A 27,354-nucleotide genomic window follows, 5' to 3' on the forward strand; every position below is an offset into this window, starting at 1 on the left:
AGAGGAGAAGGGAAAGCCTCTGCAAGCCTGAGTCTGGTCCAAAATTATGGGGGCTGTGTGGGACCAAGGCAGAGGAGTTGCCATGGATACTGGTGATCCCAGTGACCACCCATCTTTCCTGATATCCCCAGGCAATCCATTGAAACCACTGATGCCAGCCCACTAGATGTCCCTGACACACGTGTCCACCTGTCCCAGTACCACGATGACCCCTGTCACCCCACAGCCATCTGAATGCCTGTGCAAAGTCTGGGGTGGCAGGCCTATGGGCAGCCTCCTGGTCTGCACCCCACCCCCAAGGCAGCTGGGCTGACGGGGGTGCTGTGCTGGTTCCCTGGGACAATCACCGACTCTCCTCTAGGGATCAATAATTCACACATAAAGTGCAGCTGCTCCACTGAGTCATCAGTTGGCATGGCATGGCATGGCCTGGGGGTGGGGCAGAGCCCAAAGACAAGATCACAAGCAGGTGGGAACCCCCCCCAGAGCTCACAACATCTCAGTCTGATGCTTCCTTCTGCCCCCTCAGGCAGCCCTCAAGGGTGAGGATCCCTGGTGGTAACATAAGAGGGTCAGGGTCCCAGACACTGAGGTGACACTGTCCAGGGCAGTTGGACACAGGCTGGCAGAGCACCCCCCCATCCCTCAGGCACATGATTCTCCCCAGTTCCAGCCAAGCAGCACTTCTTGGATCTCTCCCCGTGGCCAGACTGCCTGGCACTCTCCCCCAGCGGCCCATGGCAGGTGGCAGCAAGCCCAGATCATGGGTATCGTCCCGCCCTGACACTACAAGTGTGGCTGGAGTGGGCAAGGGGGAGGACTGTCCACGGGGTGCCACCAAACCAGCCACCTGCCCCAAGTGGGTACCTACCTGGGCCAGGACCATACGGGGGGCCAGGGGCCCGGCCCCCTGCCGGGATCATGCTCTTCATCCACTTGGCTTCAGCTGGGTGGTTAAAGCGGAGGAAGGTGGACTGACCCAGACACAACATGCAGCCTGCAGAGAAAGCACACGCTCAGGGGGGTGGGGCAGGGCTGAGGTAGCCTTCAGCCTGCAGCTCAGGCAGGCTCACCCCAGGCTCTGAAGAGCCATCCCCACCTGCACTCCCAGCAGCCACATGGTCCACCCCTGACTCAGCCCGTGCCTGAGGCCCCAGCCCGGCTCCACAGCACACAGCCAAATGGAAAGAGCACTGGCTTCTAAGTCCTAGTCCTAAACTTTCTTCATTACCACCTGTGAGATCTTCGGGGAAAGTCACTTCACCTCCCTGAGTCTAATTCTCTCAGCAGAAAAATGAGGACAATACCACTGACTTGCAGAGTTAAGAGACAGTGTATGCCAGTGCTCTGTCAATGGAGAAGGTTCTCCAGAGAACACAGACCCCCACATGCCCCCACCCAACCTGGACTCATGATCCATCTATCTGCCACTTGGGTGAAAGGGTCAGTTCGAGAGGCGGCAACTTCCAGGATCACAAACAAGCTCTGAGACAGGACATGGGGAAACACACCATGGATCCGTCAGATGCCCCGGCCACCCTTTCTGACCATCGCGAGTGACTGCCACCCTCTTTCCCTCTGTCGAAGCATTCTGTGGCCTGACATTGTCCCGCTCTGTGGACTCTCCTGCAGTGTAGCCAAGCCTAGGCCAATGGGCCCAGCCTCAGCCAAGCACATTCCCAGGCAGTAGACACAAGCCCAGTCCTGCCCAGGAAGTGCGAGTGCATGGAAGGGGGAGGGCATAGGGGAGTCAGAAAACGTAGCCAGGGGCACTGGGAGTGTGCACGGTGACAGGTGTGCCCACAGCACCTAAGCCTGTCTGGCAGAATTCCTCTTCCCGCCACACCAGAGGCTGGAGCGCTTCTGCCTAAGATGCTCTGTTGGGAGAAGCCAGAGACCTGGTGCTCTCTACCACCCACCCTTCCAATCTGTCCACATCCTTGGCCCCTGGCCCCAGGCTCCTGTCTACCCAATCTGCTGCCACTTGGCACCCCAAGCTTCATGCCAGTCTGAGCTAAGACTGGCAGGGAATTCTACATTCCTGGACGTTGAGACAGTTCAACTCAGGCAGGCCACAGGGGCATGGGGCATCCTGGGCCATGTGGGGTACCTTGGCGGGCCCCCCCACTTAGAAGCTCAACAGCCTGTCAGAGGGATCCTAGGTATTGCCATGGATGGGGGGCTAGCAGGCTGAGAAGCCCACAGCAGATAACAGAGTAGACAAAACTGCCCACTTCGCTGGTATACCCACAGGCCCTCCCAGGCGGGCGGGCACAAACAATTCTAAAGGCTGATGGGTGGTTAGGAAAGGAGGGAGCCTTCCCTGCCAAGCCACCAATCAGAGGAGCTGATCACAGAGTAATTATAACCAGAATAAATATTAGCCAGCCACACTGTCCACCTAATTACAACCACAGCTGTTTCAGACAGAACCCTACCATTCCCATCCCCCTCCTTCCAGCCATTTAACAAGCTAATTAATGATGAGTTCACAGGGTCTAGACAGACCCACTCAACCCTAGGTTGACTGGGGGGTGGGGGGGCAGAAGGGGGCAGCTCAGGAGCCTGACCACACAGTCCAGACTGGGAAGGACTGGGGAGTCTGGGTGGATTCCGGCCCATCAGTGCCAGGCCCACCCAAGGAGTGTGTAGGCAGGTAGGGACCCTCAGCTCTGGCTCCTCTAGCTGTGAGTCCCCTGTACCCTCCTCTGCCCCTCACCCTCCTCTATAAGAGGGGTGTGGCCATGCTGCCTCCCCAGCTATAAATAGGTGATGCCAGGCAGCAGAGCTGGATCTGTATTAATAGAGCAGGCAGGAGGGCAGCAGGACTGATTGTAGCCCAGCTCCTGCCCAAATTAACTTTCTATTTGCATTCAGGGGCCCCAGGCATTGCCCCTACTCTTGTCCCGTGCCCCCGGGGGGCCTGGTCAGCCTGTTTCTGGGAAGAAACCTCCTCTCTGCTCACTCCTGCCCCACACCGCCAAAGGTCAGCCCACGCAGGAAACCCCAGAACCCCTCCTCATCCAGGGAAAGTTGTGTTCCTGTCCCCCCTCCCCAAAGGGGCTCAGGGCCCAGCTGCGTGCAGGTGGGTAGAGGAGCTGCACATCTGGAGGGGAAGAAACGGGGCCAAGGAGAGGGTGGGTCCTTTCTCTGAGAGATGCACACTGCACACAAACACACCTACACACTCAGAAACACACAGACGCACCCAGAGACAGCAGACAGGCTCACACACTCAGAGCGACAGTCAACTGCCCTGCTGGCCACACAAACAGAATGAACTGGCCGAAAGGAGGCTGGGTGTGGGGAAGACCAGAGAAAGGGCCTTGGCCCCTTCCATCAGAGACCCCTCTTCGCCGTAAGACAGGCTCCCCTAGTCCTAACCGGGAACCCTCTACCCCATGGAGAGGCAGGTCCCACGGAGGGGACCACCGAGCGCGGGTTAGGAAAGATGAAGCCTGCCCCGCTGAGGAGTGGCCCCGAACCCAGACGCCCCACTTGGATATGTTCAGGGCTCTCTCTCTCACACACACACCCGAGTCTCGCAGCCTCAGGCTCCCAAAGTGGGGCTGGGGACCCGATCCCCTTCCTGGCATGCCTCCCCACCCCCTCCACGCCCCTCCCAGCCAGAGCTGCTCCGCGTCGGGCTGCCGGGGCTGCGGCGGCCGGGGGGCTGAGGACTCACCACCGAATTCGGACCTCCTCACGGCTCGCCCCCGCTAACCCCGGCCCTGCAGGTCCCCGGCCCGCCCCGGGCCTTTGAGGGGGCGGGCCGACCTCCCGCCGCCGGCTCCCGGCTCGGAGCGGCGAGGCAGCGAGGCGGCGAGCAGCCACCAATGCCCGGGGAGGGGCGGGCCGGCCACCGGCGGCGGGGGAAGGGAGCCAGGAGGGAGGGACAAAGGAGAGGAGGAGGGGAAGAGGAAGTGATGGAGGAGCGGAGGGGAGCGGGATGGAGGGAGCGGGGCGGGGCGCGGCGGGGCACGCGCCCACGGAGCCCGCCGGGGTCCCGCAGCCCGGGGCGGGGGCAGAAGTGCGGCGGGGAGGAAGCGTTTACGAGAGAGGACAGAGAGAAGGAAAGGGGAGGGACACAGAGGCCAGAGGGTGAGGAGCCAGGAGGCAGAAGTGAGGAGAAGCGGGGGTCTCACTGAGGGCCCTCTGCGGTGAGAAGTCACCAGACGCCGGGAAGGGGCCAGGCCGGCCCCCAGGTCAGCGTGGGCAGGCTGGCCTTGGTGACAGCAGAGGTTAAGCTCTGACATTCCATGGCTCTACGTATTAGAGAGAAGCCTCAAGCCAGTCAATCCTAAAGGAAACCAACCCTGGATATTCATTGGCAGGACTGATGCTGAAGCTCCAGTACTCTGGCCACCTGACGTGAAGAGCTGACTCCCTGGAAAAGACCCCGATGCTGGGAAAGATTGAGGGCAGGAGGAGAAGGAGGCGACAGAGGATGAGATGGTTGGATGGCATCATCGACTGGATGGACATGAGTTTGAGCAGACTCCGGGAGATAGTGAAGGACAGGGAATTCTGGCGTGCTGCAGACCGAGGGGTCGCAGTCAGACACGACTGAGTGACTGAAGAACAATATATTAGAGAAGAGTGAAAGCCCCAGGAATCCAGCCAGGTCACTGGGTCCAGCTCTGGCCCTCAGTCTGCCACTGTGGCAAGTGGGAGTTCAGGCCGAGGCAGTGCTCTGGGAACAATCTTGAGTCTAGCTCCTGTCTCCACCCTATACACCTCATCCTCTGCCCCACCCCGTCCCCCACCCCCACTCCCCACACTCTCAGCAGTCCACCTCACCCCATGACCCAAACTGGACCCAGGAACTGCCTCTTCCAAGCCAGCCCATTTCCTTGGGTTCCGGAAGCCAACTCACCCCTTCCCAACCACAACCAAGTGTGCAAAGAGCTCCAGCAAAGAGCTCGCCCACCTCAAGGAGGTACCTTACCATCTGAAAAGAGTGCCACCCACCTCTGGAGCCCCTGGGACCATGCTGAGGTTCTGGGCCGGGCAAGTAACCACAAACCAGCCTCAGTCCCAGAAAATTCCTCGCATTCCAGGACCTGGCCTCTGGACACCAGACCCTTAAGGGACACGCTGTGTTCTCTCAGACGTCCTCTGTACGCTCAGAGCTCACACAGCCCCACACGTTTTCTCTCAAATACACACCAACACCTGCTCAGCCAGACACCACTCAACTGTGCATACTCTGAATCACACAGACACCCCAGTTAATGTGTCTCATACACATTTATTCTCCAGCACACAACCCCGCAGGCACCAGTCCTTCTCTTGGTTCCACACTCACTCAGGCACAGATAGCCTTTCACTCAGTCTTGGAGAGACTCTGAAATCAAAAGTCCACTTCCTGGGACTTCCCTGGTGGTCCAGTGGCTAAGACACCACGTTCCCAATGCAGGGGGCCTGGGTTCAATCCCTGGTCAGGGAACTATATTCCACATGCAGCAACTAAGTCCTGGAGTAGCCACGTAAATAAATATTTTGAAAATATTTTTATTTATTTATTTGACTGCACCAGGGGAAGCAGACCCCTGCATTGGGAGCACAGAGTTTTAGCTACCAGACCACGAGGGAAGTCCCAATAAAGAAATATTTTTAAAAAGCCATTTCCTTCCATAACCTAAAAAAAAAGTCAACCTCCTTAGAGAAACAATCAATTTTTCCACCCTCGCTGAACACCTACCCACACTGCCATACTACACACACACACACTCACACACGCATGCACGCACATGCATGCATACACTCACATGTGCACAGGCAGTTCATTCCCCTTCTGAAGGAAAAAGGAAAACCATATAGGGTCAAATGCAAAATAGGGGGAGGCTTAAAAAAAAACCTCCTCAGGAAATGTGATTCATCGGTCTGGAAACTGTGACGACCAGCTGGACAGACCCAGACAGACACAGAGGACACTGCCAGGGAGAAACAGGGCAGGAGGCAGGCACACAGAAGTGGGGAGCTAGGAGCTTTTGCTTTTTCTCTCCCTCCTTTGAGCTTTATTAGTCGAGATCTTTATAAGTCTCATCGCAGAGGACAGTCTGTGGGAGACTTCCCTCCCATTTCACAGAAGGACTAACTGACAGCTGGGTGGAAGAGGAAGCGGTTCATTGTCCTGGATCCCAGAGGGAGGCAGCTGTATTACTCAGGAATCCTGGCTCCCAGAAGCCCCTACCCACCAGCCAGGGGCCCGGGGAGCAAAGGAGACTCGGAGGAGGCTCAGAGGCAGGGGCTGGCAGCAAATGGCTCCCAGAGGGTAGGGGACCTTCTGTCTAGACAGCCTGGGCCCCGCGCTGCGTGGCTTTCTGGGTCCTTCCCTACTGGGTCCCCTCCCGGATCTTTCATGTGGTCTGGCACTGTGGTCTCAGGGTGGGGCAGCCTTGACCCAGATTGAGATTCCTCCTCATTTCCTTGGTCATCTTCCCAGCTCCATCCGCCTCTTGCTCTGTAGAGAGAGGGCTGCCTGGGATGTCCCAAGGTACCTGGGGACAAGGCTGGAAGCAGGATCTTCCTGGTTCCCTCCCGTCAGGGCCCCGTGGCTATAGCTTTCACTCAAGTTGGGGTTGGCATCTGTTTTCTGCCTGCTTGCCCCCCACCCGTCCCCTGGCCCAGACATATTCCTGCTCGAAGAGCCTGTCACTGCCACCCTGCTCGTTATGACGTGTGCCTCTCCAAGTTGCCTATGGCTGGGCACAGTGCCCAGAATGATGCAGCCAAGGACCGGCCCAGCCAGAGAGGGCTCCTTGTTATTTCTAGGGTAGTCCTCTGGTTTTTCAAGGAGAGGTCCCCTCCCCCACCAAGGCTGGATCAGGGAACAAGGCAGGGAAAATGGTTCTCTTGCACATATGCCCACAGATAGTCCAGTGGTCAGTGGGTTCTCCTATCTTCACGGAGCACACCCGTGGACGGTCTGGTACCACCAGCCCTGAGTTCACCCTGCCCCCCACTTGAACACTCTGATCCATAAACACAGGGAAGGACACAAACACAGAGATACACAAGTCCAGAGTCACAAACACATCCGGAGATACATAAACACACTCCAGTTACACAGTTACAGAGATAGCACTTGCACCCCTGAGCCACCCAGTTTCCAGGGAAACGCACTCCCAAGAATGTCCGGAGTGGGGCCAGGCAGGGCTGGGCTTGGTGCCTTGCCCCAGAGATGAGACAAGGAAACCCTCAGCTCCTGGAGCCCAGAGGAGGGGTAGTGCTGGGGAGAAGAACACCCGTTCCTTTGTGCCTCTGCCTACCCCTCCCCAGGCTGCCAAGCTTCCGAGACAGGCTAGCCTAGACAAGGCGGCTATGGGGTGGGAGGCAGGGAAGGGGAAGGGGGTTTAGGGTCAGAAGAGAGTGGGAGGGTACATACTTGGCAGGGTGGGCTTCTGGCTGGGGAAGAGTTGAGGGTCACTTGGGCCACAGGAAATGCCTGAGAATTCCATCTCAGCCCAGGCCCTCCCTCTTCCCATGGAGCTAAATGCTGCCCTGGAAAGACCGGGCGGGAGAGACCTGCAGAGCATGGTCTCCACCCTGCTCACAACACACAGGGGCAGAGCGTTCTTGCTCAGGAACATGAGGGATTTGGGGGTGGGCTCTTTCTCCAGCCTTCTCTGAACTCTGCCCCTGCCTCTCCTTGCTGCTCTGCTGTCTCACTCTCATGTACCCAAATATTGGGGAAGATGCTGTCTTTGAAATGGAAGAGGACAGTCTGCAGCCAGATGGCAGCACGGCCAAAGCCCCAATTTACTGGGGTGGGGGGGTCCCTCCTTAGCTGGAGTCAGATAAGAGGGAGAGATAACAGGCCCTCTGGAAGAGATGAGGGCCTGTTTGCTGCTGATGATGGAGTCAGCTGTCCCCTCATATCACACACCCAAGGGCAGGTCTTCTGGGTCAGCCGTGAAGGAAGAGACCTCACGGGGTGTGAAGAGCAGGAGAGAGGGAGACAGTGGAGAGAGTGGGATTTCCCCTGCCAAGGAGCTTCTTGCCAGTAAGAGGTGTGAGTGTGCTTAGTGGCTCAGTCATGTCTGACTCTTTGCGACCCTATGGACTGTAGCCCACCAAGCTCCTCCGTCCCTGGGATTTCTCAGGCAAGAACACTAGAGTGGGTTGCCATATCCTTCTCCAGGGGATCTTCCTGACCCAGGGATGGAACCCACGTCTCCGGTGTCTCTTGCATTGGCAGGCAGATATTGTTTACCACTGAGCCATCTGGGAAGCCCAGTAAGAGGTAAGCATCCCCAGAAAACACTGCCAGGACATTGGTCCTCCTACTTAGAGCCAGGCTTAGTCCAAAGAAGCTCCCATCCTTTACGGCTACCCAAGCCCACTTTTCACATCCCCCTAATATGATGCTTCACTGTATACACTGACGCCCAGGGCAAACACACCTGATCTATCAGAGTGCTACCTGGGTCAAGCCCTTCCTTACCTGCCTCATCACCATAGTAACCGGAGGCCCAGTTTTTAGAGCTCCCTTATACCACAAAGAGACCTGTTCCTTTGGGAAACGGGGTGGTAAAGACATTCGTGACCCAGACGCTGTTGTCAGCAGTGTTTTAACAGGAGTGAGCATGTCCTCGGATTTTTTTGCCCTTGTCCCATCCCCATTGTCCTGATCTTCCAACCTCAACAGCTTTTTAGAACACCTCCCTCTTGGCATCGTGGAACCATGCCATTTTTCCCCTCGCTGCTCCTTCAGCTCTTCTCGCCTAACAACCATTAGCGACCACTGCACAGCTCCCCGTGTCCTCCGAGAGCAGGCAGTGGAACCTCTTCTCTCTCTTCCCACTACGGTGTGAGAGGTAGGGTGGGGCAACCAGAGAAAAGCTGGTCTAAATGCTGGCGGGGGTTTTGAAACGCACCTGATCCAGATGCACCTGAGCACCCCACCCCCAACTTGGCCACTCAGGCAGTTACCATGGCAACCAAAACAGCAGGCTTCCCCTGCACCTGTCACGCACAAGCTTTTAAACAGAGGCTCCCTGGCTTCAGGGCTGGCAGACCTTACCCTGAGTGAGGCGAGTGGGCTGCCGGACCGGGAGCCCATCAATAGTGCAGGCATTGCCGCAGGGGTAGAGGGTGAGGGTGCCCCGCAGGTTCTCGATGTAGCAGTGCTCCGGAGCCAGGCCTGGACCCTGCAGTGAGATGTCCCTGGCTGCAGAGCCAATCACGGTCCTCCCTGAAGACAGGAGGCAACTGTCAGAGTCAGGTCCAGGCTGAGGAGGCAGGGAGGGGCTGGGAGGGCCACGGTGGGACTCAACTGCCATCTCCTACTCTGGGGAGAATCATGGCCCACCCTGTGGGGCCCCTGAGCCTGGTGGAGACAGTGAGGGGTAGAAGCCCATCTCGGCCCCAGAAACAGAAAGGCCCACAGGGCACCGAGGATCCGCAAACTTAGTAGGAGCTTCTTCTGCAGAAGTCCCTCAGTCCCTCCAAGCCCCCCTCCCCAGGACCTTTCTCTCCTTCCTATCCTCCCACACCTTTTCTTCCAGCTCTCCCTCCCCCCTCCTCTCCCTCCCTTCTGCCACCTGCAACCCTTGCCCTCCTCACACCCCCTCTCTCCTGGCCCCTGGAGGGAGAGAGCTCCTGGACTGGTATTTGGAGAATGTGGGGAATGTAGTATCACCCGGGCAACAAGTGCCGCCAGGAGAGGAGACAGGAAGGGCAGAAGCTGCAAGGTGGAGGGGGCTGTGCCAGGGCCTAACTTGGAGGTCTGCCCCACGCCCATCTTGCCCATCTCTCCAGCTCCACCAGCACCTTCTCCTTGGCCAGGCATGGCCCTGGAGCAGAGCCCCCTTTCTTCTTGGCCACACTGGTTGCCAAGAGCCATGAGCTCTACTATTTCAGGGCTCTCCTCCTGATTTCTAAGTTGATCTTTAATCCCCGTCATGGAGCCAGAATTAGTCTGGGGAGGCACAGACAAGGGAAGCAAGCTAGGGGGTGGGAGGTGGGGTGGGGTGGGCATTGTGACATGGCCTCCTATTTGGGAGAGGTGAACACTGCCAGCAGGTAGCAAGAGGGGCCCCCACATGCCTGGATTTCCAAGCAGGAATGTCTGTAAGGATGGAGGGGTGGCAGTTGGGATGCACCCCAGACTCACCTTCCTCCAGTGGCAGAAGGGTGATGGCCGTGCTGAGCCGCCCGCTGCCCAGGCTCACCAGATGGGGTTTGTCCGTCTGCACTTTCAGCCCTTTGCCTGTTTCGATCAGGTCCAAGGGTCCTTTCTGCAGGTGGTGGAGGTAGGGGATGAGCATCATGAGAGAGTCCAGGCTGGCACCTTACCACCCTAGTCCAGTCACACGAGCACTCTCTCCAGCACCTGCCCTCTCTAAAGGGCTCTGTAGGCGTTGAAAGGCTTAGCACAAAATTTTGTGCAGAGCAGTATTCCGTTAAATTGTAATTAGACCTGAATCTAGGCCACTAACTCGTCCCACTGGATTTATCTCAAGTCTTGGTTTAACTGCTCCTTTTATCTATTAGGACAGAAACAAGGAGAAAGTAAGGAGAACTGGGAGGTGCTTGCTAAGAGTTGGGGGGGAGGTTGCTATAGAGGGGACCAATCAAGACTTATCCCTGTAGACTTGTCCATGGCAATCCACTTGGCCACGGCTTGCCCCTGTTAAACTTAATTACAAGAGAGGGCAGGGCGGAAACAGATACAGCTCCGAGTCAATCTGTAAACCACTTCCTGACTTTCAAAGGGTATTTTCTGGGTGAACCAATTAACCTAATTCAGCTAAAGACTTAGCTGTGGGGACCTGGGGACGAGCATGGAGGTAGTGTGGCTCTCATTCTTGAGCTGGGACCACAGGGAGGGAGAGGAGCCGACCTGTCTCCACCAGACCACCTTCTTGCCCCATGGCCCTAACCTTTCTCACCTGCACCAGGCCCGGGGTCTTACATCCAGGGCCCACTTGGTTCCTATTGAGAGTGTCCATGTTCCTGGGGCCCCAGAGCTCCTGTGGACACAGCAGAAAACAGGTGAGGCAGGGATGCCGGGGCAGAAAGGCGCAAGGAGTGGGTTCTGCAGCAGTGTTCTCAGGGCAGGGGCAATGGCACCACGGCTCGCAGCAAGCTCCTGCTAAGGAGACCTGGAGGCAGTTCAGGAGTTTGGGGTTCGATGGGGGCCGTGGAGGGGGGAAGGGGGGTGGTGCCATGTCTTCAGCCACAACACAGGTCAGCGTGGATGCTACCCCACCACACCGGCCCTGACCCCCCACCCCCGAAAAGTCCTACAGGGCCCAGACCGTACGCTGGTCTCTCTTGCCTCTGACAGCCAGGACCCAGGCCTTGGCAGTTGAGGACCCTCGGGCACCTGAAGCCATAAGAAGGTGGGGAAAATCTACCTTAGAGAGGAAAGCTAGCTCAAGGCAGCCCCTCCAGGGACACTGGTAGACGGGGGCGCCCCAAGCAGGTGGCAGGGCTGAGCGGGCGCTCCCTTCCACAGCCTCTCCCCCTTTCTTTCCCCAAGGGTCTCAGAAGGATGTTTTCTTAAAGGAGACAAGAGGGGGAAATGCCACGATTCCTGCCATCTCTGTCTCAATTCCTGAATCCTCTCCTCCCCAGAAAGCATCTTAACCCCCCACACACAATCAGGAAAAATAAAAAATAAAAACCCCCAGTGGTGACTAACACTGAGAATATAGGACTCTTGGGTTCTCAACCTGATTTGGTACCGTAGGGAGCTGAGGTCCTTAGAATCAGAGGTAAAACAGACTCCAGAGCTCCAGAGCCTTCCCCTCTGTGACTCACAGTTTTGGTACCTGATAACTGTGATGAAGGAGCTTTGTGTACTAATATGTGCCTACATGCCCATCCCTTGGCCAGCTTGCTGAGGTGAGAAACTTCCTACTGACTGCTGAAATGTTACTGGGGAAGCTGACAAGAGTGTGACCAAAGGGAGGGAGGGAGACCCAGGAAGGCAAGGTTCCCTTCCACTTTCTCTTCCAGCCATCTTCTAAGAGACTTGGAGAGGAAGTGGGGGCAGGAGCCAGCACTCCAAGGAGTGTCTGACCCTGGCAGTGGGGCCCAAAGGCCTTAGCAATAGTGTTACTAATTTTACCCTCCCAGCTTCCACCCTTCCGGACCTGGACTGAATCGTCTCCGTCACCATTTCCACCCAAGCTGGAGGAAGAGAAGCTGGAACAGGGCCTAAGGCCCACCCCCAAGTCTGCCTGGGAAGCGGGAAGGCAAAGGCCGTTAACCTACACCAAGGCTCAAGCCGGCCTGGCACCTCCCCAGGAGATCTGGCCAAGGGGAAGAATTTCCAGGGACAAAGATGGCTGCACGGCTTCTTTCAACTCAGGGAAGTCCTTCAGCTTTCTGAGGGAGAAGAGGCAAGAGAGTGGGTTAGGGATATAAGCGTATACAAAAGAGGGGGTAAGAAAAAACAATGAACAATGGTGAAGGAAAGGCATCACTGGCTAACAGAAAGAGCTTTAGACTGGCATGCAAGAGCCTTAAATTCTAATCTTGACTTTCTTATTTATTAGCTGAGAGACCTTGGGCATGTTATTTAACTTGTGAGTGTCAATCGTTCTCTATAAAAGTGGAATAATGATTTATATTTAAAAAGAAGATTGTCTGGATTATTGCTTGCCTGGGGCTAGGTGTGGAATGCGTGAACCAATTAGACCTGTCAGAGGGGCCGTCTAATGAGCTATAAATGGGCAGATTTGGGGGGCATGACAGAAATGTTCTAAAACTTATTTGTGATGATGGTTTGCCCAGATCTGTAAATACACTAAAAATCATTGAATGTACACTTTAGTGAATTTATGGTCTGAACATCATACCTCAATAAAACTATTAGTTTGGTGGTGGTGGTTGTTTTTTAAGATGATTGTCTTAGAGATTCAGAAAGTGAAAGCTGCTCAGTCCTGTTGGACTCTTTGCAACCATGGACTGTATAGTCCATGGAATTCTCCAGGCAAGAATACTGGAGTGGGTGAAGTGACGTGAAATGAAGTCACTCAGTCGTGTCCCACGACTCTTTGCGACCCCACAGACTGTAGCCTACCAGGCTTCTCCGGCCGTAGGATTTTCTAAGCAAGAGTACTGGAGTGGGTTGCCATTTCCTTCTCCAGGGGATCTTCCCGACCCAGGGATGGAACCCAGGTCTCTGGCATCGCATGCGGATTTCTTACCAGCTGAGCCACAAGGAAAGCCCTAGAGATTCAGGTATTATACCAAATGCCACTCTGTGAGGTGTCAAGCACTGTAAATATGCCAGTTACTAGTATGAGCTTCCTGAACTTAAGTCGCTTCACTTTTCTGGGCTTCAGTTTCTTCATCTGTCAAGTTTGTCACCATCACTCTGTGAGGGAGCAGTGAGTGTGTTCACTTATTTACACCAAGGATTTCAAGTGGCGATAAAGCCTGGAAAGGAACGAGGTTGATGGGGGAAAAGAGTGATTGGAGGAGAGAAGAGAAGGGAATAAGGAGGTGAAAGAACAGGAAGAGATAAGGAGAGAGGTGTAGGGAGAGACGGAGAAGATAAGAAAAGATGTAGAGACAGGGAGGCGCGAGGCTGTGGCTCCAGGTCCGAAACTCAATCCAGGTGGAGTGGAGATACACCAGACCAAGGCATTCCAGCCCGCGGGCGGTGCTCTGACCCAGGGGCTGCACAGCGGCCCGGAGAGCCGCCACCGGGGGGCGCCCTCTCTTCCCGCCGCTCCCCCGGCGGGGAGAGCTAAGCGGGCTGCGCCAGGGCGCCCCCCAGCGGCCCCAGCGGCCGACCTGCTTCCGTCCCACCCGGCTGCCCACTGCCCGGGGCTGTAATTATACCCACCGGACTCACCCCTCCGGCCTCCGCCGCAGTCCTGGGAAACCCCGCCCGCCCGCTGCCAAAAAAAGGCCTCTGCGGTGGGTGTCTGGCTGTCTGGGAGGAAGGGCTGGGGAAGCGCCGCTGTCAGCCCCGGCCCTCGATAGCGTTCTCCCACTGCGAGCTGAGACCTCCAAGCGCCTCCTCGGGCGCAAGGTGGCAGAGGCCTGGGTGTCTAGAGAGCCCCGTGTGGGCGAGGCCGGGGCTCCAGCAGGTGACCCCGCGCCGGGCCCTGCGGCCTCCCGGCCCAGCGCGAACGCCCGGGCATCCAGGCCACCGGGGATCCCCTGCCCTACTTGGACCCCAGCTCTCTGCCCGCGTGGGGCTCCCAGAGTCACCGCTTCGGGGGACTCGGTCGGTCCCTTAACGAGGGGCGCGGGAGGCCCTGGCGAGCGACTGTAAAGGTCCAGAACCAACAGGGATTGGAGGAAGTCCAGCCTCCAAATCGGGCCCCAGAAGAAAGGCCGGAGGCCGGCCCAGGAGGAGAGCGGTCCCCTGTGGCCCGGGCGTCGCACGGCCCAGGAGCGAGGCCGGGTTGGGATCCTTTCGGCCCGCGTCTGCCCTCGAGAAGGGCCGCTGGCAGAGGAAGGGGCCGGGAAGGGAAGGAAACTGAGGCCGGGAGCCCAGCGGGAGGGGCGCCGGAGCCGGGCAGGGGCCGGGGAGGACGTAGGGGAAAGGACGCAGAGAACTTGACTGTTAGTCGCTCAGTCGTGTCCGATTCTAATATCCCACGGACTGTAGCCCGCCAGGCTCCTCTGTCTACAGGACTTTCCAGGCAAGAATACTGGAGTGGATTTCCATTTCTTCCGCCAGGGGATCTTCCCGACCCGGGATCGAACCCACGTCTCTTACATCTCTTGCACTGGCAGGCAGGTTCGTTACCACTAGCGCCACCTGGGAAGCCGTCAGAGAACTTTAGGAGATGGAAAATCGAGGGTCTGCGGAGGGGTGGGACCAGAGGGAAGATTAAGGGTTTGGAGAGAAAAATAAAAGAGGGAGACTGAAGAGGGAGGGAAAAGGAGGGCTGCGGAGAGAAGACTTAGGGCAGAGGATGGGGAGGAGGGGAAGAAGGTGGGAAACAGGATGGAGTCCAGGGGACGCAGGGGAGGCGGAGGAGGGGAGGAGAGACAGGGACCGAGGAGAACGACTGGGGGACGAAGGAGATGGGGGAGACTGGGAACAGACGAGTGCTCAAGGTAAGGGGGTGACGGTCCGGGGGAGCAGTCGAAGGTACCCAGGGTCTTGGAGGAAGAGACCGGCGTGGGGACGGGAGGTGAGGCTCTGGAGTGAAAGAGGGGTCCAGAGGGCTGGCCTGGGGACCCAGCTGTGGACAGAGACTGTAGGCGGGCAGCCGGGGCTGGAGCAAGCGGTGGAACGAGGCGCGAGTGTAGTTTGGGGCTGTGATTTTATTTGTGTGCGGAGTGGAGGTGGGGTGCCTCCGCACGGAGGGCTCCCTGCTGCCCCTCGCCGCCCTCCGCCAGGTGGGACAAGGCCGCAGTGTTGGGCCGCCCCGCCCGCCGCTGACGCCGGACAAGCGGCCTTTCTTTGGCCGTGCCGGGAGAAGGAGCCGCTTGTTTGCGCTGTCCGGGAAAGGCGCGGCCCCCAGACACCGCCGGCTCCCCGCGGGCGGCTGCGGGAGGGGGCCGCGCGCGTAGCATTCGTGTGTGCGGGCTGAGTGTGTGATGGGCGTGAGCGGCAGGTGGGTGTGTGAATCCCGGGCTGCGTGTGCGCGGGGGCCGCAGATGTGGATGTGGGCTTCCTGCGAGAGCGGCGGGTGCTTGGCGTGCGTGCGGAGTGGGTAGAGGTCTAGGTGTGTGTTGGACCCCACACGTGTCACGGCGGAGAGACGGGCGTGTCCGCGTGGAGTGCGCGGTGGGAAGGGTGCGTGGGTGATGCCGGGTGGGGCGCCGAGTGTGTCTGCGCGTGGGTTGCCTGACGTGGTGGGGGAGGTTGTGTTTGTGTGTAACCGGCCCGATGAGTCAGTCCCCGGAGCCTCCCGGACGGCTGAGCTAACGGACCCAGAATGCAGCTCCGCCCCGGCGCCCTGGGTCCCCCGCCGGGCCGCTGCGTCTCCCCGCCCAGCCTCCGCTCGCGCGCGCCTCGGCGGAAGCGTCCGTGGAAGCCTCGGCAACCCCGCGGCCCCTCCCAGTCCCCCACCGCCCTCTCCCTCGAGCTTCCCCTTCCCCGAGGAGCCCGGATGACCTGGCTCAGCCCGGGTACGGGGGAACTCCGCAAGGGATTCGAATCTGGACTATGCGGGCGTGGCAAGGGCCGGAGACTCACGGCTCCCACGGTCCCCCCTCCAGCCTCCTGGACCGCTAAAGACGCGGGGCCCTGGCAGGGCCCAAGAGGCCCCAGATGTGCCACCCATCCCCTGAACACACCCAGTGGTCCCTTCAGGACAGCACTGCCTCCAAGCCCGACTCCGCATCCCTTTCCTGTCCCATCAAAGCGGCCCAGCCTGGGACGGGAGCTGAGATGCCCCCCGGGTACCCCGCTGTCCTGGCGCAGGACTCTCAGTCCTTCTGTCGGCGGGAGAAGGGAGGTGTGGGGAGCAGGCGGACAAGACCCCACGAGTGTCGCCCAGTCGCCCGCAAGAAAGTCCTGGGACAAGGATCCGCGTTCCCCCCGGGGCGGCGGGCGGCGGTGGGGGGGGGGGAGGGGGGCGGAGCGCAAGGGCCCCCTCTGGCGGCGGCGCCGGCAGCGGCTCGGGAGGGCAGGAGCAAGCCGCTCCCGGGAGAGCAGCGGAGCCCGCTCAGTACAAAGCCCCGGGTGTCCCTACACACTCACCTGCGGCGCCCCTCTTCCCCGACCGGGTTCTTCCGGGATCTTCCAGCCCAGAGTTGGTCTGAGGGCTCTCGCCAGGTCCCCGGGACTTCCTCTTATCCCGTCCCAGCCGCGCAGCGAGCGGGACCCGCAGGCGTAGCGGGAGGGAGCGCCCTCACCTCGAGGGGAGAGGGGCACACCGGGTCTTTTGCCCAGCTCGGCAACCGCGGCCCCAGGCTCCGAAAGACACTCTTGCTTTTCCCTGGAAGCCCGCTGAGTAGGAGGAGAGCAAGTGGGTCCCGCCTTCCTACCCCCCCCCGCTAGTCCCCGCCCCCGTCCCCGTCCCCCCGTCCTGTCCTCTGGCCAGCCAGAGGAGACGCCCTTGTGGGACTGGAGCCCAAGGTCCCCCCACCCAGCCTTTCCCATAGCAGCACCTCCCCCTACGCCTGCACAGCGCGCGCTTTGTTCATCTCTGCAGCTGGGCTCTCCACCACCACCACCGAGTGCGCACCCCTGGCCCCACTCGCCCTCTCCTTCGGACTCTCCTGGACCACCCTCCACCCCTAGGCCTTAAGGCTCTTCTGAGGGTGTTTTCCCGTTTCTCTCTAGTCCGCCCCCTACTCTTTTTTTTCACTTTAGATGCCTGAATCCTCCATCAGCTCCCAGTAAACTTCATGGTCGCAGCCATACATGTTCTTAACATCTCCGAATATCTACTGAAGGTATCCAGGTCTGTCTACCCTCTGTCGCCCCTTCTCCTCATCCTACTCCAAGCCCCTACGTCAGGACGAGCTGTAAATGGGGTTAATAACCGTCCAGATAGGGCATCACAGATATTTCTAAAGATACATATAAAAAAGGCATGGTAAAATGCCACGCAAACTGTAAAGCATAGAAAAACCGAATGGAATTATCACCTTGCCCCCGTGTCACTCCACCCCCACCACAACGCGCGGGATTACAGTTGGGAGGCAAACTGGTGCTTAAACTGGTTGAGCACAGCATCCTGTAGCAGTTTGGGTCTCTGTAGGAGTAAGGGTTTAATAAGGAAGAAGTGGGTGGGGAGGACCTGAAAACCTTAGAGAAGCCTGGAAACTGAGCCTGGGAGAAAGTCATTCTCCTTTTCAACCACCACCCGAAATCCAAGCTGACAGCCGATCCTTACCTTGTAAAGCCAGCTCTTGCCCCAGGAGACTGATGGGGGAGGAGCTAGGGATCTGAACTCAGCTAGACTGGACCTTTGAAACCTGCAATGGAGGGATCCCTGAGACTGTTCCTCCCTGAAGGATAGGAAGCAGAAAGTCCCCAAGGCTGTGACATTCCAGTGAGCAGGGGACAGCAGAAAATAATTTGTCCTCTTTGGGTGGACAAATCTTGTTCTGATTCAGTGCTTTTACTGTGCACCCTCCCTGTTTAACCCAGGAACAGCAGGAGGCTGAACTGCAGGAACCTTGGTCACTCATTGACAGGGCCAGCACTAGCAGGGGGACCCTCCCCACACCCAGCTGGAGGCTGGAACCAACGGGACTAGAAGCAGGAGGGGGTGGATGGCTCTTTGCAGCTACCTGCTGTAGCTAACAGAGGTCAAACTATCATTCTTCAGCATGCGCCATGGGTATCAGGAAGCCCCAGGATCTGTCTGGGGGTGGGGGAGCAGTGTTGAGAGTAGAAGCCTCTTATTCTTTCTTCATATCATTTGAGGATCATAAAAGTATTTTAACTCTGAACACCTTTCATGAAGCAGATCACAACAGTAATTTTCAGGCTATTCTGTTAAATAAAAAGAAAAGGAAACAACCCCCAAACTTGTATCCTATGTGCCAAGACCCAGCATTTGAGGGAAGAGGCTCAGATTGGGGTGCCTCACAGACTTTTCACTTAACTGTGCTTCACAAATCCAACTCTTCCTTACTGTCTTGGTCAGGAATTTTGGGGAATAATCAAGCCTGTCACGGATGCTAAAGCAGGGGGTTGAAATATCACCCAACTGCTGTCCTCCCAGCCCAGCAGTCTGCTGAGCCCATGACAAAGGCTCTGTGCAGTGTCCTTGCTCCCGCTGTGTCGGGGCCCTGTGTTCCCACAGTTAGAGCACTCAGGGGACTTCAGACCTACCATCACCACCCTCCACCCCCACCCCGCTCCACATCTGGAGCCCATCAAAAAGACTTAGTGCTCTCGCACAGTTACGCAAGAGGTCGAGCAGCTGGAAGCTCAGAAAGGGGGAGGAAGAGAGAAGAAAGCAGAAAACAGCTTTCCAAGCATGCTTCAGACTTTCCGAGGTGGAAGCAGGGGGAGAGGGCAAAGGCTGGGTGTGGAAGGAAGAGTGGATTTTTGAAGGCCTTCTGCACTTGGTTATGAATGCCAGGAGTGGATTTCCACACCCACCCTGTCCTAGCCACAGCACATTTCCCAGCTGTCCCTCCTCTCAAATTGTACTCCCTCCAGCCTCAGAAAGAGGTGATTATTGCTCATTACAGCAAGCAATCCCTGTAGATACACACCCTACCCCAGGAAGCTATCCCTTCTGGCGTCTTTGGATCCTGAACTCAGGCATCATTAGTGTAGGTGTGGTGGCACCAATGATGCCAAGTAGCTAACTCCTCACTGCATCCAACCTGGGGAGAAACTTCAAACCTTTCCTCAGTAGCTGCAAAGAGCAGAAGCTCTCTTCTCAGCCTGTTTTTGAAATTATGCAATCCACACTTCTATTCACAGCTAAGATACTTCCAAGCTGAGTGGAAATTTTGTGTAGGATGGAAGACTGGACTTGTCTACCTTCCGTGGCTCTGAACCTTCGTATGAGCAGAAACGAACAAGGATTCATTCTGGCAAAAAATGGGAAACAAGACCTATTTCCATTTCTTTCAGGGCTTTGAATTTGTAACACTTCTTTCCCAAACAGCACATCAACCTGATCACAGAATTACACCTATGGGAAGTTCCCATAACCCCTGCCCTATGAACAGCAAGGCAAAAAACTTTCCTTTCTGGCCTGTGCAGGTAGGGGATAGGGGAGTGGCCTAAGCTTTTAAACTGCCTGGTTGCTTGACCTCGTGTGTTTAGCGGGGACAACAGCTCGGTTTGGAAAAGTAGTCTAAACTTCCTAAAGACTTGTCTCCTCATCAATCACTAGCTCCCTAGGGTGAGAGGTGAAACTGCCTCTTGTAGAGATGTCTGCTCTTGGGTTGGGAGCAGTACACAGCAGCCAACCTACTTGTGGATCTTCTAGGCATTTCAGAGCAGCTCTACAGCTGCAGGTGTATTTACCAAAGGGGGCAAAAGAGGGAATGGCAAGAAAGGATGGTTGCAATGAGAGTTGTGCATAATACAGGGGAGTCAATTCTGCATTTTTGCTTCCTTAATTCCTTTAAAACCTACCAGACTAAAGCCCTCACCCTTAGAGACCCGCACTGAGTATCCCCGGTTGCAGTTGATGTGTGTCTGCTTTAGCAAGAAAGCTACACTTTTAAGGAGGTACAGCTGTTGCTTCCAGTTCAATTTCAATCTTCTTGAGGATGGGGACTTTCTATTTTCCTCTCTTCCTCCAATGAGCCCTGCAGATATAAACTTTTTTTTTGGATCTTAGCTCACCAACCAGGGCTCGAACCTGCAGCCCCTGCAGTGGAAGGGCAGAGTCTTAACCACCGGACTGCCAAAAAAGTCTCATATAACTTTTTAAAAAGCTATTCTGTATAGACTCTGGAAATCTCTGAGAGGCTACCTAGTGTGTACGATGTTAACTGAGGGCGATGTTTCCTGCAGCGATGCATGGGCTGATTGATTTGGGGTTTGATACTGAGTATAGACCAATGACAAACCTTTTCTTAAAAGGAACTCAATTCCCTCCCTACCTCCTCTATGTGGAATTAACTAACTCAGAGCAGGAACCACAAACCTCCTACATCAAACAGAACACTCAGTCAGATCTAATTATTTTGTGAGTCTCCCTCACAAGCAGAAAACAAAAAGTCCAGTCGACACCATGGAGGTATCAGCTGCCAGAGGGTGTGGTGTGGGTTTGGTGTGCTTCATTTCACTGGATTAACGTTACAGCCTCAGGGAGCCAAGCTACACTTTAGCAACATTAGACAAGATATTTGCTAGTTCTCTTAAGGAAAAAAATTCAAAATCTTCCCTCTCACCATTAAAGTAAAAACTTATTCATTCCAGAAACTTATTATTCATCAGAGATTTGCCTTCCAATTTGGTGACATTCTATAATTTTTAAATTTAAATAGAGAGTAAGGAAGCAGCCTGTTCTGAGGTATTTCCCAAGGCATTCATCACTCATGCCTGCATCACTTACTTACCACTGTTTGTCTAATAGGGAAGAGAATGCACCAAAATATCACCATCTATGGTTACTCCTTCAAGATGAAGCTTCATTTTTCTGATTCTACAACTGCCCCTGACAAAATGAGGATCAAAAGCCCGTAGTGTCATCAAATTCAAAAGCTACTGTCAGGAGTACATGTGTATGTGCTCTCAAATGTAGAAGAATACACAAGGAGGTACAATACTTGTTATAGGGAGAAAAGGTAATGAACACTCTTAGAGATTATTTCCTCTTAAAAGAAACATATCATTAATTTTTAATCTCAGATCCCATTACATCATTCTGAATCAGCAAGAAGACACCAAAGTATGAGAGGGTCAACAGTCTAAAAAACATTCATTTTATAATACTTTATTTGATTAAAGAATCTGTCTTCTTTGTGTACACTGGAATGTTATATTCCCTATGTATTTTACAGGGTTACAAAATGTCTCTCATTTTAAATATTACCCCAAAAGTAATTTCAGAAAAAAAAGTTTTTGTGAAACTAAATCTCACTTTTAAAAAATCATATGGACAAGCAACTCTCCAACAAAACTGAATTAATAAGATTCCTTGTCTACGTAACTACATGACAGATTTCTTGTCCCAGTCCCCTTCCTCAAAAAACCTTATGTGGAAACCAAGCTAGAGATAAGGATTCTTCCCTGATGCGATTAAGGGGAAGGGAAAGGCCAGAAATTTCTTTGGCAAACAATTCCATCCATGGCCATTTGTGTGTGGCTGCTTTGCTTGAAGTACAGGACACTCTTTGCAGGGAAGGCCAAATGTTGTTCAGAGTGGGAGTGGTAGTCTCCAACCAGCTAAAAGTGCAGGAGGTCGTCTCCTGTCATCTGTCTCTTCCTCCGCCTGTGGCTGCAGCCTGGCAACAACTCTACCAATCCCCAGTGCAAATTAAAAGCCAACGCTAGGCTGGCTGATGCAGTCTTCTCCACTGAAGAAATAATGGATGAGGGGGGCGCTGAGAAACAACCACTACACGATGACACTCAACAGAAAAGACGTAGGGGAGAAAGAGGAAGGGTTTCAGAGATGGGAAGGATAGGCTGCTGGAAAAAATGTTGAGGCAGCTAGAAAGGAGTATTATCAGCAATTCCTATATAGCAATATAATCAGCTGCATCTTGAGAGGCTAAAGACCTGGTGGTGAGACTGGAGTCTCCTTGACAGTTTAGGGCCCACGGGATTGGCACAAAGACTCTCTGAGGGTTCAGCCTCCAAAATCATAACCTTATTTCAGATGGAAAGGAAAAAACTGATGACATTTAGAGAACATTCAGGAAGAGGGAGGTGGTCAATCTCAGGAATGTGAATGGATTACAAAGACCATGAGCTATCATGTAGTAGCTGAAGTACCCAAAATGTGGAGAATGGAAGGCTGGGTGGCACCAGCAGCAAACATGATTACCTGTGGGTGTGAAATCCCTAACTGGACATGACCCTTCTCCTCCCGGACACCTTGAAGCTGGGGGGGCTATGCCATCTGAAGGCTGCTTCTCAGCTGTCTTTACACAATAGGATTCACAGTAGTGTTCTAAAGCAGAGCAACAAGCCTGAAAGGAAAACAGCTTGGCAAAGGAATGGAGGGATGAATAGATATAGGAAAACGACATAAGACAACCTTATCTTTTAATGTGTAGACCTCATACTTCTCAAGCAGTTTACTTGTATAGTCCACAAATCAAGGCTGGATTAGATCAACCTGTTATGGGAGTGCCAAATATAATGCCTATTTGCAGATGATCCCAGGGCTTGATTGGATATACAAAAGAAAAAAACTGAAGGTAAAGAAGTGTGAAAGATTAAAATCTTCCACAGAGAATACTTTTTAAAAACAAAGTATGAAATATAATATATTTAAGGATTCAAATAAAAGAACAACTTAGGCAAAGGGAGAGAATGTTTAACTGGGGGCATTCTCTGGAGAGCTTGCTTTCCAGCTGGCCACTAAATCTGCCAAAGAAATCAGCAGCCTTTCCCTTTATGGTGTGTCATTGGTTTGCCAAAGAACGTCTCTGTGACACTGAAACACTGAGGGTGAGTTGAGGGTCCTTGCGCTCAGAGAATCGTGCACTGTGTTTGAAAAAAAAGGGTCTCCAATGGCTTGTGGGTAAAAAACTCTTCAGCCACTGTTGGCTTCTTCTTTATTTGAAAATTTTCCTTTTCGGTTCCTTCTTCTTGGTATTACAGAATTTCATACTTATCCACTAGGAAAGTGGTCTCTGTGGAAAACCTTACAGGGCTGTTTCCATCTACCTGGGTCACTTTGGTAACCTAGGAAAACAAACAAGGAGTAAGGTAAAGCAGAACAGCGGGTCTTCAAGGTGCTGGCTAAATTCTCAGGACAGAACAGACCAAATTCACCAAAGCAGTATTAAAAGTTTAACTCAGAAATACTAAAAAAGTTCAATTCACAACTGTAGCTCACAGCATCACTCTTCCCCATCAACATGATTAATCTGTTCTTTGACAGAAAAGACAACTCTTGGGATGACACGTAGAATGGTATTAAGTAAAAGGTCCAGAGTAAGCGGCCACTGCCCAGGCCCTGCCCTATAAAACCCATTAGGTCACAGACATTCTATAAGGATGACCAATTAACATTTTGACCCAAAAGGCAGTATTCTAACAACTCAACATTACTTGTTAAAAGTTCTCTCAAAGTCTCTCTAAGCTACTCTATCATACTTATTTTCCAGATATGGCTGGGTTGTTCTAATGAGATTTCTTTTTATTAATAATAATAAACATCCAGTTTAATGAATTACCTGTAACAATGGTGCCTGTAATGGCACCAACATAAAACTTGAACCACTGACTCACATTTTCTAATGAAATTCTGATAGAGCAATTTATACTCTCCTGTTCTTCAAATGGTCCCTAACAGGAAAATGTCTCGAGTTCAACAATGTGCTCCAATACTGATGGGGCTGAGCCAATAACTGAGTGGGGGCAGGGGAGAGAGAAAACTGAGAGAGGAAATTATAACTTTCCAAGCACTTAAAAGGAGAGACAGAGACCATCTGGAAAGGTAAGAGTGCAAATCAACAAGTCAGAGGGGAAGATGACAATATAAACTCAGTGCTTGTAATGCAATTTCAAAAACTAGAAAAACAAGGAGTTAAAAATAATGACCTAAACAGTCTACAGGGAATTTCCTGGCAGTCCTGTGGTTAGGATTTGGCACTTTCACTGCCATGGGCCTGGGTTCAATCCCTGGTTGAGAAACTAAGATCCTGCAAGCCATGTGGTGCAGCCTAAACAAATAAATAAGGAACAGTTCACAAATTTCCACTGTTTTGTCTACCTAAAGGACAAAGTTTACAGCAGAAATGGTTTATAAATCCATATTAATGATGGGAAGTAGTCTTTGGGTTCAAATCAAGTGACAATACTACAAAAGGGATTACTAAGTCATGTGCTAAATGCTTTGGTAAACGGATTCTAAGATACATGAGATTATTGAACACACCGGCAACTAAGAGATATGATTCCTGCACAACCCATAACACTTTTATATATAATCACATTCAATTTCTTTATCTGATCTAGAGAAAAAAACTGAAATAAAGCAAGTGAAGAATTTGACCAAGACTGTGGCTCAGCATTAAAGAATCTGCCTGTAATGCAGGAGACTAGGGTTTGATCCCTGGGTCACGAAGATCCCGTGGAGGGCACAGCAACCCACGCCAGTATTCTTGCCTGGAGAATCCCATGGACAGAAGAGCCTGGTGGGCTACAGTCCAAAGGGCTGCAAAGAGTCGAGCATGACTGAAGCAACTGAGCATGCACGCAATACAATGAGACAGCAATGGAATCCATGGAGGACATCGTTTTTTCTGATTTTCTGCTCTATGAAGTCATGTTGCCTATTAAACATCTGTTCTAACACCTTCCCCGTGTAAGATTTCTATTAAAAGGGAATACCTGTATGTTACAGTAGTTTTTTTTGGAGATGAAGGAGACTTGAACAGGGAAGAAGTCATTGGGCTGCCCAGCAATGCTGAACTCAAGGCTGCCACTCTTATTTTTGGCATCAATCACTGGCAGGCACCACTCCAAGGTATTTCGTCGACTGTCATGTCGATACTCGCCATCAATCTCACCAATCACTGGAGCGCCAACACCAGATCTGCCACAAGAAACACCCGTGTCAAGTCAGCTGTCCAGAGTTAGAAAAACTCTGCCGAGGAAAACCAGCCCCAAATTTGATTATGCTTCTCAAATTCTTCCTGCTTTTATACAGTCCTAGAAAAAATTAGACTCCTTAATAACCTCAAGGACCCTTACACTGGTTAAGGGTTTCAGTCATCCCTTCCGTAGGTACAGATATATACAACCGTAAGTAACTGGCACACAGTCATGAGCTGTTCCAACTTATGGACTAGATCTGGAGCTGGCAGGGGACTGAGACTGACAAATGTGTGAAGTGGGATATATTTCAAAAAATCCTGCACTGATGGTTTGCTGCACTGTCAAGAAGGAATTTTAACACAGTGTTGTTCTCTTTATAGATGCCAATGAGGAGAAAAACAGGTTGATAGTAACAGTGGGGGAGAACTTAAAATGCCTATGGTTATTTAGAATGGAAATGAATTTGGACCTCTGAGAATGTTTTCAAAAGATTTCAGAATGTTTCAAACTTACTGTAGTTGATGCCAGTGGGTTTATTTGATTTACAATCCAGGAAATGAACTTTTATTTGGTAAGTGAAAGAACAACTGCCCCTGGGCAAAACGTTAGCATGATGGGAAAGAGAGATACACAGTTGTCCTAAATCTGCAGGAGAACCAGGGCTAGTTAGGATGTATTTCACACCCCCACACATGGCTGACAGGCAGTGTCACCTACTCCTACACATTCTAAATTTACCACCTTTTAATTCACCAGTGACATCCAATGTTTGCATTAGGGGCTCCATAAATAAGGGAGACCAGAAAAACTTTGATAAAGAGTGAGATAACACAATTAACTCTTTTATGGTCCCAGGTGTATATATGTTTCTTCCCTTTGCCCTTGTTCCCATTCTGGTTCTGAGCTCTAATTTGATCAGTTCTAGACAAAAGGGTAAAGTGCTGTCCAAGGGTCTCTTCTGGAGACTGTTGCAAAATTGAACTAAGACACAGGAAACCACCATAACCACAATTATAGGGTAGATGGAGAGGCCCAAAACTTGTGGCATCCTAAAAATAGTCTTGCAAAATAAATCTTGACAAAATAAAACCCACACCTGTCACCAACGCCCAAGTCTCAGGACGGTTCAAGGCAGACATCTACTGTTCTGAAATAACAAGCAAGCTGTGAAGAATTAAGATGATTAGCCCATTAAAGGGGACACTGGTAATAACTCATGTTTTAAAAAATGGAAATAAGAATGACTAAAACCAGACCTGGCCATGTCAAGACCTGAATCAAACTACAAATTAATTTAATTTTAATTCAAATTAATTTAAAATTAATTTGAATAAACCTGCATATTAAATTAGAACCATTTTCTCTATAATAATAACTGAGCAATTTAATAGTAAAAACATACTAAGAATATACTTACTACTTATTCATTATTAAGCCCTGTACTTAATCATGGGGATGCTGAAAGGCAGAGGAGAGGAGCAGGGATTCAATGGTGAAATAATAATAGTTCAGTCACTAGAAATGCTAGTGAGGAGATAAAGTCGAGTATTTCTAGGTGATCCTAGAAAGTATGCCATTTAAGCATACATCAAAACTTACTGGAACTAAACTTCTGGGGGTGATGGATTTTTTGTTATTTTAATTGTGATCATGGTTTCACAGGTGCATATAGGTCAAAACTTATCCAATTGTACAATTTAAACATATGTAGTTTATTGCATGTCAACCATACCTCAATGAAGTTGTTAGAAAACTTCCTGAAACTAATGCAAATATCTTGTTTCACCAAGAATAGTACCCTGAAATCATACTCTCATCTTTAGCTGGTAACTTAGCAAAGAAGGTGAAAAAAGAATTCAGTCTGACAGACTCAATTTCTTCAAGAGTTGCAAAACAAAACAGAGAACTGGCTCCTCCTTCTGGAAACCTTCATTACTACAGGAACAAACTGAAGACCAACATCTGAAAACACAGCTTTAGAACTACAACCAGCTTTGTATGTTTGGCTTTAAAGTCAGTAATATGCACTCCTTCAAAAGTATACAGTTGTATACACTTTGACAAATGTATCTTGTAAGCACATTACAATCAAGTCACAGAATATTTCCATCATCTCCAAAGTTTCCTTGTGCTCCTCTGCAGTCAAATGCCTGATTTCTCTACCAAGAGTATTACCTTTTCAGAATGTCTTATACATGGAATCATACAGTTAGTATGCAGTCTTTTGTACCAGGCTTCTTTCACAACTGGCCTTTGTATCTTATATATCTTAGCAT

General features: G+C 52.6%; 2 protein-coding genes across 19 annotated transcripts in view; both read right to left on the minus strand.

Moving 5' to 3' along the window:
* The window catches only part of PHLDB1 (pleckstrin homology like domain family B member 1), a 49,640-nt gene extending 32,749 nt beyond the window's left edge, over positions 1 to 16,891 (minus strand). For 6 of the 18 annotated variants that reach the window (XM_044929662.2, XM_044929672.2, XM_044929670.2 and 3 more), the window contains exons 1-5: positions 16,634 to 16,890; positions 10,899 to 10,979; positions 10,121 to 10,244; positions 9,029 to 9,199; positions 872 to 997 (exon numbers count right to left, since the gene is read on the minus strand). In XM_044929662.2, coding sequence (XP_044785597.2) covers positions 872 to 997; positions 9,029 to 9,199; positions 10,121 to 10,244; positions 10,899 to 10,958 — 481 coding nt within the window. In that variant the 5' untranslated portion in view covers positions 10,959 to 10,979; positions 16,634 to 16,890. Of the gene's footprint in view, positions 1 to 871; positions 998 to 3,685; positions 3,829 to 9,028; positions 9,200 to 10,120; positions 10,245 to 10,898; positions 10,980 to 12,228; positions 12,343 to 13,819; positions 14,646 to 16,633 lie in introns of those variants that run through there. The other 12 variants (XM_044929664.2, XM_044929660.2, XM_044929659.2 and 9 more) reach the window with 6 other exon arrangements.
* A 4,389-nt stretch (positions 16,892 to 21,280) lies between these two features.
* The window catches only part of ARCN1 (archain 1), a 30,673-nt gene continuing 24,599 nt past the window's right edge, over positions 21,281 to 27,354 (minus strand). Inside the window, exons 9-10 of the mRNA XM_006044688.4 lie at positions 24,872 to 25,076; positions 21,281 to 23,218 (exon numbers count right to left, since the gene is read on the minus strand). Coding sequence (XP_006044750.1) covers positions 23,129 to 23,218; positions 24,872 to 25,076 — 295 coding nt within the window. The 3' untranslated portion in view covers positions 21,281 to 23,128. The remainder of the gene's footprint in view (positions 23,219 to 24,871; positions 25,077 to 27,354) is intronic.

This window comes from Bubalus bubalis, chromosome 16 (assembly GCF_019923935.1).
Source record: "Bubalus bubalis isolate 160015118507 breed Murrah chromosome 16, NDDB_SH_1, whole genome shotgun sequence".
Taxonomy (NCBI): domain Eukaryota; kingdom Metazoa; phylum Chordata; class Mammalia; order Artiodactyla; family Bovidae; genus Bubalus; species Bubalus bubalis.